The sequence below is a fragment of the Diabrotica virgifera genome, chromosome 7 (genome assembly GCF_917563875.1).
Source record: "Diabrotica virgifera virgifera chromosome 7, PGI_DIABVI_V3a".
NCBI lineage: Eukaryota > Metazoa > Arthropoda > Insecta > Coleoptera > Chrysomelidae > Diabrotica > Diabrotica virgifera.
Window position 1 is genome coordinate 140,595,212 of NC_065449.1, and position 19,822 is coordinate 140,615,033.

Genomic DNA, 19,822 nt, shown 5'->3' on the forward strand with positions numbered 1-19,822 from the left:
ACTTGTTTTCTTGTTGTTTAATGAATGATTGTCAATTATTATAATTTGGAATAGCGAAAAGCTATCATATGATATAATACAGAAAATAAACCAGGCACATTAGAACAGGCACATTTTAGAACAGGTCAATAAATTTAATTACCTGTGATGTTGGATCGATTACAGTCTAAATCTGGATCTAAAAATAAGATGTGACACAGAATCTTTCCAAAAAAAATCAAAAGACTGCTATGTGATTCTCGAATAAAACTCGAAATTCAACAACTTTTATTAAAATGCTACGTCTCATCGACTCTATTAGGCAGGCCGCACATCAAAGAAACATGAAACGTAAATCACTTATCATGGAAATAAAACACTGCTAAACAAATAGACGTCCGGCCATTTATGAAACTTTCCGAAAATAAAAATGTGTTATGAGCATGAATCACACTCGTTTCATTGGTAAGCTGACTTCAAGATTTGTTTAGCTGTTTTAATTTTCATGAAACGTGTTTTACGTTTCATGTTTCATGTTTTTCGTTTCATGTTTCGTTGGTGTGCGGCTTTCCTTAGTGCAGCCGATATGTGAAACAATTGTGAATTTAATGATAGAAATATATAATTTGGACCACATATACTACACACATAAAGGTTCAAATTTAGATATGAGGCCATCTCAGGATTTTGCCTTTTACAAAAATTACGGGCATTCAAAATGGCGACTATACATATGTGACTAATAGCACGATAACTTTTGAACAAGACGTCAGATTTCAACCAAATTTGGTATGTAGGTTCTTTTGTTGATGTATAAGATCGAGGTCTTGAACCAGAAAAATTGGTTTACTAGAAGTTGTGTTTTTCCTGGTTTTTATGTAAAAATATGTTGTTGTTTTTTCAATTCTTTCACCCTGTATGTACCAATTTTTCAAAAAGTTAATACCGCCATTGAAAAGAGCGTAAAAACATTTTTTAGGAAATATTTTGAACTTTTTAGTTATGTTAATTACCATGTAATAAATCCATAACTTATCTTCACATGTATCCATGTGCGGCAGATTCGTGCAAATATTATAAGAATAAATTATTGTGCATTTCATGGCAGAAGCATATAATTTGGACCACATATACTAAACATATAAAGGTTCAAACGTAGATATGAAGCCATCTCAGTTTTTGTTCCTTTTACAAAAATGGCGGGCATTCAAAATGGCGACTATATATATGTGACTAATAGCACGATAACTTTTGAACTAGACATCAGATTTTAAACAAATTTGGTATATAGGTTTTTTTTAAAGAATAAGATCGAGGTGTTGAATAAACAGGAAGAATCGGTTTACTACAAGTTGTGTTTTTACTGTTTTTTTTTTTATGTAAAAATATGTTGTTTCTTTTTCAATTCTTTCACCCTGTATATATAAATTTTTCAAAAAGGTAATACCGCCATTTAAATCAGTGTAAAAATATTTTTTAGGAAATATTTTGAACTTTTTAGTTATGTTAATTACCATTTAATAAATGCATAACGTATGTTCACATGTACCTATGGGCGGCAGATTCATTTTGAATGCCCGTCATTTTTGTAGAAGACACAATCCGAGATGGCCTCATATCTAAATTTGAATCTTTGTATGTGTAGTATGTGTGGTCCAAATTATATGCTTCTACCACTAAATGCACAATAATCCTTATATTATTATTTGCACGAATTTGCCGCACATAGGTACCTACATGTAAAGATACGTTATGCATTTATTAAATGGTAATTAATATAACTAAAGAGTTCAAAATGTTTCCTTAAACATATTTTTACGCTCTTTTCAATGCCGGCATAACCTTTTTGAAAACTTAATATATACAGGGTGACAGAATTGAAAAATAAACATCATATTTTTACAAAAAATCAGAAAAAACACAACTTCTGGTAAACCGATTTTTCCGATTCAAGAGCTCGAACTTATGCATCAAAAAAAGGACCTATATATCAAATTTGGTTGAAATCGGACCTTTCGTTCAAAAGTTATCCTGCTATTAGTCACAAATGTATAGTCGCCATTTTGAATGCCCCTCCTTTTTTGTAAAAGGCAAAATCTGAGATAGCCTCATATCTAAATTTGAACGTTTGTATGTGTAGTATATATGATCCAAATTATATGCTTCTACCATTAAACGCACAATAATTCTTATATTTGCACAAATCTGTCGCACATAGGTACATGTGAAGATAAGTTATGCATTTATTACATGGTAATTAATATAATATAAAAAGCTCGAAATATTTTCTAAAAAATATTTTTACGCTCTTTTCAATGCCGGTATTACCTTTTTGAAAAATTAATATATACAGGGTGAAAGAATTGAAGAAAAACAACATATTTTTACATAAAAAATCAGGAAAAACACAATTTCTGCTAGTCATTCTTTCGTTTTAGGATCTAGATTTTATACATCAAAAAGAGAACCCATATACCAAATTTTTGGTTGAAGTCGGACTTGTCGTTTAAAAGTTATCGTGCTATTAGTCACATATATGTATCGTAGCCATTTTGAATGCCCGCCATTTTTGGAAATCGGTAAAATCTGAGATGACCTCGTATCTAATTTTGAACCTTTATATGTGTAGTATATGTGGTCCAATTTTATGCTTTCTATCATTAAATGCACAATTCTTATAATATTTGCACGAATCTGCCGCACTATATGCAGTTTAAACGTGGACCCTTAAAACATCAACCTTAAATAAATTCGAGGCCTTTGAAATGTTGATCTACCAGAGGATCCTCAAATTCGGATAAAATAGGACATCGACTACCTCAAACGAAGAAGTAGTGCATATATTAGACAAGAAACGAGAACTTTTTAACACAGTGAAAGTTAGAAAAACATCATACCTAGGTCACATATCTTAGCAATAATAAGAACCAATATGCTCAACTTATAGTGAAAGGAAAGATCGAGAGAAAAAGAGGACTATTTAATATTTTACTTGGGAAATAAATCACAATATAAGTTAGAAATGAAATTTATTTGACGTTTCTACTTCCTCATCGGAAATCGTTATCAAAATACAAAATATTAATAAATTAAACAAATTTAGTTTGTTGCTTCGTAAAAAAATTCTTCTAATAATTTAATTTTATCTCTCATTCATGTTGACAATTCGGACATATTATATTATAATGCATTTTAAAATAGACGACTTTAAAATAATATTTCCAATATTTAGCAGTTGCGTTCCTGGGACGACTTTATTCGAAGACAGTTCATTCGATTACATGAAATCAACTTTAACTTAGAACATCAGTCAGAAAAAAAATCATAACATTTGATTTGTCGTTAAAAAGACATCCACATGCAATGATGACAGTAAAATTATCGTGTTATAGTGATTCCATAGTATATCACGAGGAAAAACCAGGAAAAAACCTCATGATACTATCCCGACATGGTAAGTATTTGGTCTTACATTCAGTTTACTCTCAAATTTAACACCAAACTCTGATTTTATATGTATGTTATTTTAAAATATAAATAATATTAATAATACATAAATATATCTAATAAATAATATTAATTGTCAATACTAACGAATCAGACAAATTTAAATTATTAAAAGAATTGTTTAATTTACACATTAATATTTTGTATTTTGATAACGATTTCCGAAGTGGAAGTCGAAACGTTAAATAAATTTAATTTCGCAACTTAAATTGTAGCTTATTTCCCAAGTAAAATTCTAAATTGCATAAGCTGCCACCAAGAAATAGCTTGAGAACAAAAATTAAGGGAGCACTAGGAAGGGAAAGACTATCTTGACTAAGAAAATTTGGCCCTATCCATTGACAATGGATAGGGCCAAATTTTGAACTGCTAAAGAACAGCTGGAGGCAGAGAAGAGTTTGCAGTTATTGTAGTAGCCAACTTCCATCGAGGAGAAGACACTTATAGGACAATAATGAAACTTGTACTTTCTTTCTCTTCATTTCATGTACTTGTAGCCAACTTCCATCGAGGAGAAGACACTTATAGGACAATAATGAAACTTGTACTTTCTTTCTCTTCATTTCATGTACTTGTTTCGGCATCAATTACAGTCGAACCCGCTTATTAGAATACCGATTATAGGAATATCGCGGTTTAAGGAATAGATATTTGAGGTCCCACTTCTACTAAACGAAACGTTTCTACTAGCCACAAACGATCGGTTATTAGAATATCCTGGTTCTGCATCTGTAGAATAGGGAGGGTGGTTCAAGTCCCACAGCACCTAGGCCACAATTGACCCATTGTGCATCCTCCCAGGGGGTTGTCGTCCTTAGTTCATTATCCATCCTGCCATTTCCAGGAAGGCGGACAAATCACCAGGTGACATCTCCCCTATGTCGGCAGGTGTAGGCCAAGGCTCACCGAACGCATACTCTTGTATTGACGATCACTCCGGAAATTCACATAGTTTCGTCATCTCGTTCACACCTCCTGCATAGAGGTGTGTCTAGCCCCAGTGTGTGGAGGTGTTTTCTTAGTTGACAATGGCCAATTGAAAAACCAACTGTCAAGCGTAGATTTTTCCTGGTCATTCTCAAGTACTTTTCTGATGCTGACTTCCCAAGGTTTCTTAGTGTTACCTTTGCAAGTCTACATCCTGGCCCTTCTTCCCATATTTTCACGGTTTGCGTATGGAAGTGACATTTGACAATTTCCGCGATTGTTGCAGTTGACCAGCTAAAAAGATCACCACGTCCTAAGAGTCTTAGGCCTACTGCCTTCCTAGCTAGCTGGTCAGCAATGCGGTTGCCTTTATTTCCGTTTCCGTTTATGTCCTTTAACCCACCTCAGGATGAAGTTGTTACCATCCGAAGCTTGGACTAGCGATTCATGACACTCCATTACTAGCTCTGACATGACACGTGATCTGTTCAGGGTCAGTAGCGCTTGTCTGCTATCAGTGCAGATTATTATGGTTTTGCCGGCTATACCTTTCCGGGTTATCTCTTTTGCGGCTATGGAGATACCAGCCAGTTCAGTTTGAACTACGCTGACATTATTGCCCATACCCCATTTTATACTAAGGTTCAATGATCTGGAGTATATCCCGCAGCCTGAGACTTTTGGATCCATCGGTGTAGATGCAATATGCATTTGCCACGTTTGACTCCATATTACGTTGTCTTGTTTCGATTTTGTAGGGTTTGTCGAAGACAAACGTAGGTTTAATTGAGTCGCAACTATGGCGCGCATGTAGCTGGGGCAGTGCCTCCAGCTCACCGCGCCAGAAACGACATCTCAATTGTCTCATTCCTACATCAAGGTTTGCACCCACTGAGCGTAATCTCATTATCCTCATCAGCGCCACCTCTTTGACATATATGTCTAAAGGGGTGATGCCATAATAAGCAACTCCATTGCAGCAGTTGGCGTTGTTTTCATGGAACCTGTTATATTTAGGCAAGCCATCCGTTGAATATGGTTTAGTTTGTGTTAATCGCTGTTGCCTGTAGCACTTTTGGTACCCAAGCAATAGCTCCGTAAGTTAGCATTGGTCTAATGACAGTAGTGTAGATCCAAGCGACTTGAGACAAAGGTCTCAAGTGCGTCCGACCGTTCTCCGACACTGTTCATAGGCAATATATGCTCTTTTAGCTCTACTATCGAAGTGAGAGTTCCATGTTAACTTCTTGGCAAGGGTAATACCAAGGTATTTCACCTCTTCAGAGAAGTTGAAACAGAAATTGCGATGGACTACCACAGCTAATTGTAATACCATTCGAAAATAATATTTGAACCAACTAAGATAGCCGTCGTTCACCCTAACTTAGCTCAATCTCTCAAGGTGTGTGTTCGTCTTGTCCTAATCTTAAATATGAACTATGAAAATTCAGAATGGAAGCAAACAAAACAATATTTTAACCAATCATGTTTATTGTTCAATAAAGATATACTAAAAATGTGACTTGTTAAATGCATTAACAAATATATTCAACTTCTTGCCAAAAACTAACAATTTGTAGATTATACGACTTATGGCTTATCGGTTCGATGGTAACTTCTTGATGTCGAATGGTACTGCTGTAGACGTCTTATAGACCTGGGCAGATGTTCGGCCTCAGATCCCTGCAGCTGAAGATGTTCGTCGTTGCAGTCTAGATGGCATAGTCTTCATTCTTATCAGCCTTAGTTCCATCACCGGTAAGGATGGCATGAAGCTCGCGAAGGGAGAAAGTTTGATTTTGTTCCCAAAAACTAGAAGATATAATGCGTATAAGTGACAATCAAGAAGTTAATAACCAAAATGTAACTTTGCCAAATACAGTGGAACCTCGATAACTCAGATTAATCGGGACCGCGACCGATCCGGGTTATCGAAAATCCGAGATAGCCGGAGAATATGGTAAAAATTAATAAAATACGGTATACTTACAGATAAACTCCGTTAGAATTGAAATAACATGAAATATATTTATAAATATGCACAGTACCTACTCATTAAAATTACTAAAAAAACACCAAACCCAAACGTAAGCAAATGGAAGCGAACAATACAAGACACACAATACTAAAGACCATTGTTTATAAAATAATTTTTTAAATAGTCTTTCCTAAACAATGCTGACAGTTTGAAATAAAAAGGAATATATACTACAGACAGGTGGCTGTTGTTTCTGCGGCGTGTGCTATGAGTCATTTTTAATATCGTATAGTTCAAATTACACACATAAGTACACATTATCTCTCAAGTATTATATTACATAGGTACATTTTTATTGTTGAAAGGTTTGTCTGATATTAACTATTTTGATTGGAAATAAGCCACAATTAAATTGAAAAATACAAAATATTGAAAATCAAAATGTTTATCTGATGAAAATCGGTCCGGGTTAGCCGGACTTCCGGATTATCGGGGGCCGACTTATCGGGGTTCCACTGTAGTATTAAAAAAACTAGTAGATGGCAAGGGTAAATTAAATGGAATTACGATGAGGGGAATAGTTAAATAATTTGATTACTAAAAACATATTAATAGAGAGAATGTAAAATATGAAACATGTGTTTTTGACATGGAAGGTTAGGTATAAGAAAAAATGACTATAAAAAAGTAATACAGGCTTAAAATAAAAACTCACCCCAATGGAAACTCACAATGTTTATGGATAAATAAAGCTGGTATCAGCCTGTAATTGGCTTTTATAATTTTATTAATTTACCACCACCCTTGTGACTGAAATATGGGAGATTTCACTGTCATTGAAACGACAGGGCAACGTAGGAGATGGCAGGCATGTTCCGTATTGTAACTGAATGATTAGATGAAAAGAGAGTTGCCTATAGAACGGGCGTCTAACAGGTTTTTAACGGAAAAACAAGTTTAAACGAATAGAAGATAATTATTAATGAAATATGAAAGAAAATAAAGTAAGATAATTATTTAAAAATAAAATAGCAAAGATGTGACGTTTGTAACGTTACAAAGTTCAGACTGCAGTTTAGAATCCTAGGGGGCATTAAGCTCGTGATCCTTCTTTTGCGGGTGAAGAGGACCATCTCTGTCTTTTTTGGATTTATAGACAGTGAGTGTTCCTTACACCATGTTTCTATTAGTCTGAGAGCAACTTGTAATCTCTCACATAGTGTGTTCTAAAACTTACCTCTTACAAACTGAAACCGTTCTTGCAAAGTTTATCAACCAGGGTATCCAAAACTATGTTCCAGAGAAGTGATGATAGCACCCCCTGTGAACATCCCCTCGTAACCATCCCTCTAACCAAAACGTCTTCTACATTTATACTTATTGCTCTATTTGAGAACATACTAAATATCCATTCGCTCATGACCAGGACCAGGGGGACATTTCTGACATTGAGCTGTTGGGTGATGGTTGGGAAAGTTGTTCTATCAAACGCTCCCTCAATGTCTATGAATATAGGTATCTAGGGTGGATTCTTTATTATCCAGCGATCTTTCAATTCTTCCCACTACTCGATGCAGTGCAGAATCGGTAGATCTTCCCGAAGTATATGCATGTTGATTTGGATGAAGTGAGTTATGAACCAGAACTTCATCCCTTCCCTTATGTACAGCTGGTTCCTAAAAAAACTGATACGACTCTTAGTAAGATTTGATCATTTTGAGCAGTGTATTTGATTGGTTTGACATTACATTATATTTATTATGACAGACAAATAATAAAATAAACAAACAACTGATTACATATAATATGTTAATTCATAAAAGTTGTCATAATTATTAAGGTCTAAATATTGATATTATTTTCAATTCTTGCAGTTTTCGCATCTTCAAAATTTGTCTTCTCTTCTAATCTCTCCAAATGTGTACTATCTTCATGAGGGGTAGATATTTTTGGTCTTCCAGGACCTTGCTGTCTTTCGAGAGTTGCTTGTTCTCTCCATCTTTTATTAATATTAAAAACTGTTGTTCTGCTTCCGTTAAAACGGTTCTTTAGGGCAGATAGTGACCAACCATCTTCTAATTTCGTTACAATTCTTGTTTTTAGTTCTTTGCTAGCATGTGGAGCCATTTTTTGAGGTTGAACAGAATAAGTTATTTGACAAATTTTAAGATTTGGCAGTGACAGTATGTAAATAATAAGTATTTATCCTTCAAAATACACTGCTCAATTTTCACTAGTCAAATTATTTCCGGAAATTTTTTTGAGATCATGAATATTTTGAAAATTTCCCGAGTCGCAGACGAGGGAAATTTTCTAAAAATATTCATGATCAAAAAAAAATTTCCGGATATTAATTTGACTTCGCGTGGTATTCGGTAAGAAAATTCCACACCAAATTTGCATTTGAAAATCCAAAGCTGCATGAACAGATTAATAGCGCGCCATAGCTTTGTCAGCAATTATTTAGGCTTTCAAATTCGTAATTTCTACTCATTGTAGTTGCATGGGAATACCATTTCAAGATAGAAAATAGTATATTCTTCAATTTTACATAAGTTTTGAGTAACTACAAGTGATAAAAAATTATTTTTTGGCGTTTTATTTTAAATTATGTAAACAAATAAAAACCAGTCTGTCAAAAATGTTCTGTTATTGTAAACGTCAAAAAATTTCCACTATAATTCGCTGTTGGGTACCCCACGAGCAAAAAATTTCCGATAAAATACCTCCGTTGCCATGGTGATCTGTCAAAATAACGTATTTTGATTGGTTCAAAATTACAGGTGTGGAATTTTCTATAAAATACGCTTTAAGAGTCGTATCAGTTTTTTTTAGGAACCAGCTGTACTTCTCGCATAGCCTTTCCATCGTTTTGAAGTAAAAATATATGAGGCTAATTGGTCGGAAAACCTTCGGTAGGGTAAATAAATAATTTCGTTCGACGTGTTCTGTTTGTAAAAACTTTATTCATCAAACTAATCTACTTAACAATAATTTGAATAATGTAGATTGAACACTAAAGCCGAATTATAAAGTTCATAAGTTGCGTGATCGAACGTTCAAAATACAAAGACTCACTACCTGTCCAGATATGGGTATAAATACCCATTGAAGTAAATGTCTTTCTTTTCTAGAACGTGGAAATGTTCTTTTACGACGCGAAGAATGCGTCGTTCCACAATATGTAGTAAACAGGAAAATTCCGATTGGAGTGGCTACTTAACTCCTCCCTGTGTAAGATCGGAAAATAACACTGGTTTATTTTGCGATGATGTAAGATGATTTTCTTTCTGATTTTCAAGTCCTTTCTCAAAGTTCTATTGTCTCTTCTCTTCTGTATGAATGGAACGATCACTTTAAAATTATAAATGATTATTAAAACAGTTATTGTGATTATTATTAGTTTCACTTAGATTCACTTTTACACTTTCACATTTGTTTAATCCTTGTCTTAATAGTTGACTCGAAGTTTGCTGGTGTCTGGTAGTAATAGTAGTTTTCAATCTCTAATCATTCTTCTGCTGTGGACCATTCTTTTTAAAGAGTTGAGTAATAGGAATGGTTATTTAGGTATGATTATTTGGTTTTGTATAGGTACAGGGTATAATTGAAATATTTAAATCTGATGTCAAAAGAACATGAATTTTAAAAATTATTAAATTATTTTTGATTATTATTTGAATTGCGAATAAGTTGTAATAATTCATTAAGTTATTTAATTTAAGAATTTCTAACGAGTCATACAGTTTTATTTCTATAATCATATTTTGTAAATTATTAGGTGTTATAATTGAATTATGTAAAACATTTAATTTTGCAAACAAGATAGCAATCTAAATGTTATAATTACATTTTATATACTTTGTAATTAAAATATTAAATTATTGACAGTCATTAATAATTTGAAGATACATATATTCTTTTTTTTTTATTATTATTATTATTAAATCATTAAAAAATTTTTTTTTTTATTATTTGAATTTGTTTATTGATCATTGTTTTTGATTGGTAGAAAGTGTTTCAAAGGTCTTAGTGTACTTTTACGTTAACTCAGTTAAGATAGTTCGAAATTTTGATATATCATTATACAATTTATTTTAATTTTTCGACAATGTTTTTAAATAATTATTAATATAATTTTCATCTTTGGCATTTAGTGTTCCTTATCGTTAATAATTCCTCGTTTTCTTCCAATGCGTTTTATATATGATTCTATTTTATTAATAATTAACTTACTTAAATGTATTCGTTATTTAATTTCGTATCCAATATATTTGAATATTACCTCTTTTTTATATAACTAATTTTAGATTATTTAATTCATATAATATCTTACTTGCTATGTCGTAAGGACAACTTATATTTATGTGATAATATAAAAATATGCTTATCCGTAATTAATTTGCAATTCCCTATTTGCACAGATAAAGTCAAATTCTTGATTTCCTTAATTTCTAGGGTTAAATGTTTGTTCCATTGGAGGAATAATATTATCGTCATTATTAGAAACTTCATTGCCGCTTAGAACACTTGTAACAAAACGTTGTGGTTTAAGCATTCGTAAATGATAAATTTTATCATCAGATTTTATTTTATTATCTTGTATTAATTCTGGATTATTAACTTTTTTATAAGGTTGGGATGCCTTCTGATTTCGTGAATCGTTATATTTTTGTCTGTAAATAGGTTTATTCAAATCGATTTTTAATTCTTGAGTTTTATTTATATTTGCTTTATTTAAATTGTTTGTTTGTTTTGTTATTAATTTTCTTCTTATTAATTCCGATAATTGCTCTAGATTTTGTGAATGTTCATGAATATAGTTTGTTAGTTTCTCATTTTCATTTTGTTCAAATGGGTCTTTGTAATCTAGTTTTCCTCTTAATATTTGGAATGGAGTAAAATCAAGACTTGAATGAATGCTATTATTATAGGTTAAGATGGCATAATTTATTAGTTGGGAAATATTTAAATTTGGTTTTTCTTCTTTTAATATTCTCAATGCTTCGATAAGAGTTGAATGAAATCTTTCGATTGGACTATTACTGTTAGGATTGTAAGCAGTAGTATAATGTATTTCAATGTTATGTAATTTACAAAAATCTTGAACTACGTGGTTTTTAAATTCTGTACCATTGTCACATGTAATTTTTAGTGGTAATCCGTAGTGACTAATAAAATGAATTAATTTATCTGTAATTTCAATTGCATTGTTTGAATTTATAGGATATGCTTGTCCAAATTTCGAAAAACTATCGATAATTGTAATTAGAGTTTGATAACCAAATTTGAAAGTGTCTATATATAAATGTTCCATTGGAATATTTCCAATTGGTGTTGGCTTTAATACTAACGAATATGGGTGTCTTTCATATTTTGATTTTTGACAACTGTCACATATATTAATGTAATTTATTACATCTTGATCCATTTTGGGCCAATAAAAATGTTTCTTTAAAGCAGCTAAGTTTTCATTTATCCCTCGATGAGTAGTTTTCGTTTCGTGAAAAAATTGAATTTTTTCTTTCTGTTCAGTTTCTTCCGTTATATCTTTTAAAAGTATATTTGAAATCACTATAGAAAATGAATTATTTTTAAATTTTTGTGTCATATAATTAATAAATGGTATTTTAAAATTTTCGTTCTTAAAATACAAACAAAATGTAACATTTGGTTTTATCGTTTCTTTTATAAGATTAATCCAATATTTTTCTGTTGAATTTTCTGATATATTCCAATAATGTCTATTCTTATCAAATATTTTTTCAAATGAATGTTTTATATTACTATTTTTACTTTCTCTAATTATTATTTGATTTTTATATGTATTAATACTTTTTTCGGTAAAAGGAATATTTAAAATAGGATTTTCTGAATTTGAATGTACTGTTTGTGAGTCATTAATTGTTAATGTTTCTTTAGAAGGTTTAGATATTACGTTTGTGTGACTTATTTCATTAGCTGGATTTATTAAAATATTTTGTAGTACTTTTATTTTTGGTTTATCTTTATTTTCTTCTTGAGTACTTTCAGGTAATATTTGATCTAATAATTCTTGATTTATTATAGGTAATTCATTTTGAGAATATAACATATCTTTGTATTCATTATCTAACATTTCGTTTTCATCAAATTGCGCTATTATTGATAATCTATCATCTTTTTCTTCTATTGGGTTAATTTCTACTTGAGATAATGCATCTGCGTTACTATTTAATTTACCTTTTTTATATATTATTTTATAATCAAACTCTTCTAATTTTAGTCTCCATCTTACAAGTTTAGAATTAGGTTCTTTTAAGGAAAATAGCCATTGTAATGGTTTATGATCGGATATTATATTGAATTTTTGTCCAAATAAATAAGGTCTAAAATATTTAACTGCATAAATAATAGCTAATAACTCTTTTTCAATTGTACTATAATGAGTTTCAGATTGATTTAGTGTTCTCAAAGCATATGCAATTGGTAAATCGTTTCCGATGGGTCCTTGTGATAAAACTGAACCAATAGCATAATTTGAAGCATCTGTTGTTACGTTAAAAGGCTTTGAAAAATCTGGATATTGTAATATTGGATCATTCATTAATATATTTTTACATATTTCAAATGTTTGAATAAATTCTGCCGTATGTTTTACTTGATTTCCCTTTTTAAAACAAACTGTTAAAGGTTTCGTTAATTTTGCAAAGTTTTTTATAAATTTTCTATAGTATCCGATTAATCCTAAAAATGATTTTATTTGTTTCTGTGTTTTAGGTATAGGAAACTTTTGTATTGCCAATATTTTCTTTGGATTTGGTTTAATTCCATCAGGTGTTATTACGTGGCCTAAAAATTCTACACTTTTACATAAAAATTCTGATTTGTCCAATTGTAATTTTAATTCTGCTTCTTCTAATCTTTGAAATACAAGTTTTAAATTATTTATATGTTCTTGTAACGATATTGAATAAATTATTATATCATCCATGTATACGAGACAAATTTTTCCAATTAAATCATTAAGAATTGAATCCATAACTCTTTGAAATGTTGAGGGAGATCCTTTTAATCCAAAAGGCATTCTTAAAAATTCGTATTTGCCATGTTCTACCATAAATGCTGTTTTTTCAATTGAATTTGGTTCCATTTCTATTTGATGAAAACCCGATGCAAGATCTAATGTAGTAAAATAATTTGATCTTCCTAATCTGTCTAATATATCGTTAATATTAGGAATTGGATATTTATCATCTATTGTTTTCTCATTTAATTTTCTGTAATCAACAACTAGTCTCCATTTTTGTTTTCCACTGGCATCTAATTTTTTTGCGACAATCCAAATCGGCGAGCTATAGGCTGAAAATGAATTTCTTATTATTCCGTCTTGTAACATTTGGTTTATTTCATTTTTCACTTCTTCTTTATGTACATATGGATATCTATAAGATTTCGTGTGTATTGGGATTTCATCTGTAGTCTTTATTTCATGTTTTATTTTATGTGTAAATGTTAATGGTTTATCCTTTTTATAAAAAATATTTTTAAATTGTTTAATTAATTTTAACAAAGCATTTTTCTCTTCTTGGTTTAGATGGTTTAGTCTTAATTGAGAAATATCACCTGTATTTTCAATTTCATCTTTCTTCTTAATTTTTGGCATGATATCTTCAATATTAAAACATTCGAATAAATTTTCTGAATATTCTTGTTTGAATTTATCTAAAAAAATCCTTTTTTATGATAAATAATTTAGATTTGTCTGAATTATTTCTAAATTCCATATTTACTAATCCATTTCTTACATTTAATATACTTGCTGGAATATAAATCGAATCCTCTTCATTATTTAAGTCGGGAATTAATATTTGTCCATCTGGTAATGACGTTTTTATTTGTTTAATCATTGATGCATGAGGAGGTATTTCAACCTTTTGATAACTAAAATCTGTTCTATAATTCAACGGTATTCTTATAAAATTATTGTACAAACATTTGTTTTTTAAATCTACATTTAAATCTAAATTTCTCAAATCGCGAACTCCAAGTAATCCATCATAAAAATCGTGAAAATCGAAAAGTACAAAATCAAACCAATCATATATTTGAAATTCTTCTAACAATGGTAATTTTGCACTACTATCTGCAGTTTTTGTTCCTGTACAAGTCATAATTGGTGTATTTTTCTTTCTTATTTTGTCTGGAAAATTAGTTTCAGCAATAATTGGACGTAACATAGACATATGACATCCTGTATCAATTAATAAACGTAGCGGAGGATTTTTTAAAGTAACGAAGGGTAATGAATTTTGCAATTCAATATTAATTTCAATTAATTTTGGTACGGTGGTTTGGGTTGTAAATCGACTTTGCAAAAATTTTCTTCTGAGTAATCTCTTTCTAACGAAATGGGATTATCTATTTGTTCGTTGTAATATTCTTGTTCGTTATCATATTGTTTTAATTCATTGTTTTGTGTATTGTACATTTCTTCTGCTATAAAATTTGCAGGTCCTGTTTGTTGAAAATAGTTATTTCTGTAGTTTTGTCTTGGATATGTATATCTAGTATTTGTAGTCATTGGTTGGGGAGGTCCTGTTAGTTTATTCGAATTTCTTGGAGAAAATATATTTTTATTAGGTCGATTATTTTGTTGATTATAATATGTTTTAGGAGGAATCTGTCTTTGTTGAATATTTATTGGTTCTCTAGGAACTGTTTGTTGATTTTGAACATTATGCGTTTGATAATTTGGACTTTGATAATTTTGTCTGTTATCATATCTTTGATTTACATATTGATTGTATCTTGGGTAATACTGTTTTTGAGGAAAGTAATTAGAGTAATTAGAGTAATTATTATTTTGACGATTTTGATTAAAATTTCTTTGTTGTTGTTGGGGAACAAATTGGTTTTGTTTTTTATTAAAGTTTGTATTTTTATTTTCTTTGTAAAGAGAATTTAATCGTTGTTCTCTGTAATAATATCGATTTATAGTTTCACATGCATCGTTCATATTTCTGGGATTTTGTATGTCTAATATTGCTCTTAAACTGTCATTAACATTACCCACTAATACATCTAGAGCATTTTCTTCATTTTGTTCAATAAGATTCAATTTTCTTTCTTGTGTGAGATTAGGATCTGATATTATTTTTACTTCTAATCGAGATTTTGAAGATTTTACTCTGTTAATAAAGTCTAATATGTCTTCTCCTTGATGAATTCTTAAAGTTAAAAATTCTTTTGTTAATGTTTGTCTGTCAATACGATCTCCAAATTGTTCTCTCAAAGCATTTCTGATTTGTGGCCAAGTATTAAGATCTGGCCTACATAGAATATATTTTGGGCATCTTTCGTAATTTTAGAACGTAAAGCATTAAATACGAACTCATTTAGATTAATATCTGCAGAAACGAACATATTATAAAATTTATCGCAACTATTTAAAAAGCATTCTAACTGAGACGTATCTCCTTCAAATATTGGTAAAAATTCAGAGTATACTTTAGCTGTGTTAGCAGCAATTTGAATATTTTCAAGCGACATTTTTTTTTTTTTAATAATAACAATAATTCTTTTTAATTTGAATCACTTTCTAACGTCAAATATCAAAAATATTAAAAATAATAATTTTTCCCTAATAATTTTGTATAAAATACTTCACATATAAATATAAATATATATAAGGTTTTCTACCATTAAACTTTTAATTGTATGAATTATTAAAACTGATCTTTCTTAATAAAATTTTTATATTTTTTCTTTTTATAAAATATTCAAAAGGAAAGAAAAAAGGAAACTCTTACGTTTTCGTAGTTTTCCAGGATTTTTTCTAGTAATCCAAGTGATTCACATTAATTTACTGGAAACTAGCGTCATTTACTAAGACGCTTTCACTGAAGAAACTGTTTTTTATACCGTTTTCTTCAATATCCTACTGACTGCGCCAAATAAATAATTTCGTTTGACGTGTTCTGTTTGTAAAAACTTTATTCATCAAACTAATCTACTTAACAATAATTTGAATAATGTAGATTGAACACTAAAGCCGAATTATAAAGTTCATAAGTTGCGTGATCGAACGTTCAAAATACAAAGACTCACTACCTGTCCAGATATGGGTATAAATACCCATTGAAGTAAATGTCTTTCTTTTCTAGAACGTGGAAATGTTCTTTTACGACGCGAAGAATGCGTCGTTCCACAATATGTAGTAAACAGGAAAATTCCGATTGGAGTGGCTACTTAACTGGGTGTAATCCATCCTACCTGGTTTTGGTATGAAGACTACACGTACCTCTCTCCACTCTCTAGGAATATATCTCAGAGCCAAAGAGGCTCTGAAGATTCCCACAATGCACCTGAATATCCTGGTTATAGGAATACTTTTGCTTAGCACGAAGGCTATTCCAATAAGCGGGTTCGACTGTATTTTGTTTTGTTACTCGATTTAATTTATTTAATTTGCATTTTAAAAATGCTGTGTATGTACAGAATGTACAGTACATACATACAAAACAGTGTAGTAAATATCGGAGAAGAAATTTTAATAACATATTCTTCTAAGGAGTATTTAGCTTGAGAGGAACCAGCATATAGCAGAATACAATTTATAAGACATCTATAAACTTCTTAAAAACTGTTAGTAAATAATAAATATGTAATAAGATAATTCGGCAAATACCTGCTAAAAATATTCTGCCCTTGTAAAACTCGGTACAGTGATTGTGTCTTGCTTCGGGTAATTCTCCTACACATACCCAACGATTTCTGATAGGCATATAACTGTAAATATTTGTACCTAGTCTTTCTCTATTATCATAACTATGTGGATCAAAACCTCCAAAGACTAGCACTGTTTCTCTAGTTTTGTGGAAGAGTGATGCTTTCTCTGTGAGGTCTCTTATTGTTCTGGTATGGGTTACGTTGTTTCTGAAATAAAAATTAAGATGTGCCGAGAAAATAATAGATATTTTATATATACAGGGTGTTTCATTAATGATTGGAAATATTTTAACTGTAGATTTATGGGTTCAAAATATTAGGGTTTATTCCATATCAATTAATATGCCACTAATAAAATGTGGCTGCTTACTGGGTGACAGACAGGCCCGGACTGGCCCACCGGCCCACCGGCCCTCGGGCCGGTGCGGCTTTTGCCTTCGTTAGTATCTATCCATAAAAAAATTAAAGGCTAAAAAAATTTTTTTTTAACCTTTACACAAAGATGATGCAGCTACCATTCCTCCAAAAAAATATTGTTATTTGCCTCTGATTTCGCCGTTTAGCACCGAGGGCGCACCAGAAACCTACATAATGAAGCCAGTCGGTACAACAAAATACAACTTGTATCAGGCATCAGATAATCAAAAAGCTTAGATATGACAGACGGAGCTATCGAAGACCATTTTTACGATTCAGGCGCCTTTCGATGACAATTTTTACAATTCGGTCGCCTTTCGTAAGTATCAATTTCCGCTGTGTCTATTATAATAAATAGCTTAGACGCGGCGCCCTCGAAACCAATTTTTCGATTCGGGCGCCTTTCGTAGGTATCAATTTCCGCTGTTTCTAATATAATACAAATAGCGGATATTTATAATTACGAAAGGCGCCCAAATTGTAAAAATGGTCCTCGAGAGCACTGCGCTTCTCATCTAAGCTATTTGATTATTTGATATCTGATATAAAGAGTGTTACATCCCACAATTGGCCTAAATTATACAGGTGTACTTTTTCTGCACTCCATAACTACATTCTACGACATACTGGATTGTTGCGCTCCAGAATCCTAAATAATGAAGCCAGACAATGAACAAAATACAACTTGTATCAGGTATCAGATAATCAAATAGCTTAGATGCGATGCGCGCCGCCCTCGAAGACCATTTTTGCGATTCAGGCGCCTTTCGTAGGTATCAATACCCGCTGTTTCTATTATAATAAAAATCTTAGACGCGGGGCTCTCGAAGAAAATTTTTTCGATTCAGGCGCCTTTCGTAGGTATCAATTTCCGCTGATTCTATTATAATAAATAGCTTAGATGCAAGGAGCGGCGCCCTCGAAGACAATTTTTAGGATTCGGGCGCTTTTCGTAGATACCAATTTCCACTGATTCTATTATAATAAATAGCTTAGATACGACGCACGGCGCCCTCGAAAACCATAATTTTTACGATCAATTTCCGCTGTTTCTAATATAATACAAATAGCGGATATCTATACATACGAAAGGCGCCCAAATTGTAAAAATGGTCTTCGAGGGCACTGCGCCTCGCACCTAAGCTATTTGAGTATCTGATATAAAGAGTGTTACATCCAACAATTGGCCTAAATTATAGAGGTGTATTTTTCTGCTCTCCATAACTACATTATACATACTTGATTGTTGCGCCCCAGAATCCTAAATAATGAAGCCAGACAATGAACAAAATATAACTTGTCAACTTGTATCAGTTATCAGATATTCAAATAGCTTTTGCGATTCAGGCGCCTTTCGTAGGTATCAATATCCACTTTTTCTATTATAATATAAGAGTGTTACATCTCACAATTGGCCTAAAATATATAAATGCAGTTTTCTGCGCTCCATAACTACATTTTACATATAGGATTGTTGTGCTCAAGAGTCCTACATAATGAAGCCAGTGAGTACAACAAAATTCAACTCGCAGGTATCAGATAATCAAAGGCTTTCTTTGATTATCTTATACCTGAATCGAGTTGAATTTTGTTGTATCCTTCTTACTCTCATACAATTCGTCCTCATATATTCATGCCGCTCATTCCACCAGTATGCTTGTTTCCTTTCATACCTCCCATTTTACTTCACACAAGCCAACTTCGATGCCGCACTCAGACCCTCGATCAACTCATTTACATCCTGGCATCTTGGACCAATCAAGCCAAAAGCAATCATAAAAACCTCATTTAAAAGTCTCGTTAGATCGATATCTCTATCTTTCTGTTTCTTCCTTTTGCTCGTTATTTCAAAACTCACATACTTATGTAAGCTGAGCGATTCTTCTTCCAAAACAGTCTAGCTTATGACCCAGAACTGACGTTGAAACCAGTGAGATGTCCAGAAAGGATTCACTTTTACCTCTCACGAACGTAGGTGCCTCCCACCATTTAGCAAAGTAAGCTCTATGGCGTGGATACATGCTGATAGGGGTTTCCATGTCCCTACAGATCTCCTATCTTTAATGATTCTTTGTCGAGAGACCAACTTTACATTGCGCTCCTGAAAGTCATAACTTTCCCTTCGTGCAAATGTTTCTGCAACGTCGTGAGCGGCTCTCGCCCTTCCACATTTATTTGAAGGAACTTCGTATTAGATAGTTTTTATCTCTCTAACTTAGCCGTACGCTGTCTGATTCCTGGTCTTAGGTGCTTTCATCCACCCTTTCCTCGTCCCTTGAGGCAGGGTCTCTCCTATGGCCCCGC

General features: G+C 31.9%; 1 protein-coding gene across 1 annotated transcript in view; it reads right to left on the bottom strand.

Moving 5' to 3' along the window:
• Window positions 1-19,822, bottom strand: part of LOC126888626 (uncharacterized) — a 169,734-nt gene that overhangs the window by 26,286 nt on the left and 123,626 nt on the right. Inside the window, exon 15 of the mRNA XM_050656982.1 lies at window positions 17,061-17,308. Coding sequence (XP_050512939.1) covers window positions 17,061-17,308 — 248 coding nt within the window. The remainder of the gene's footprint in view (window positions 1-17,060; window positions 17,309-19,822) is intronic.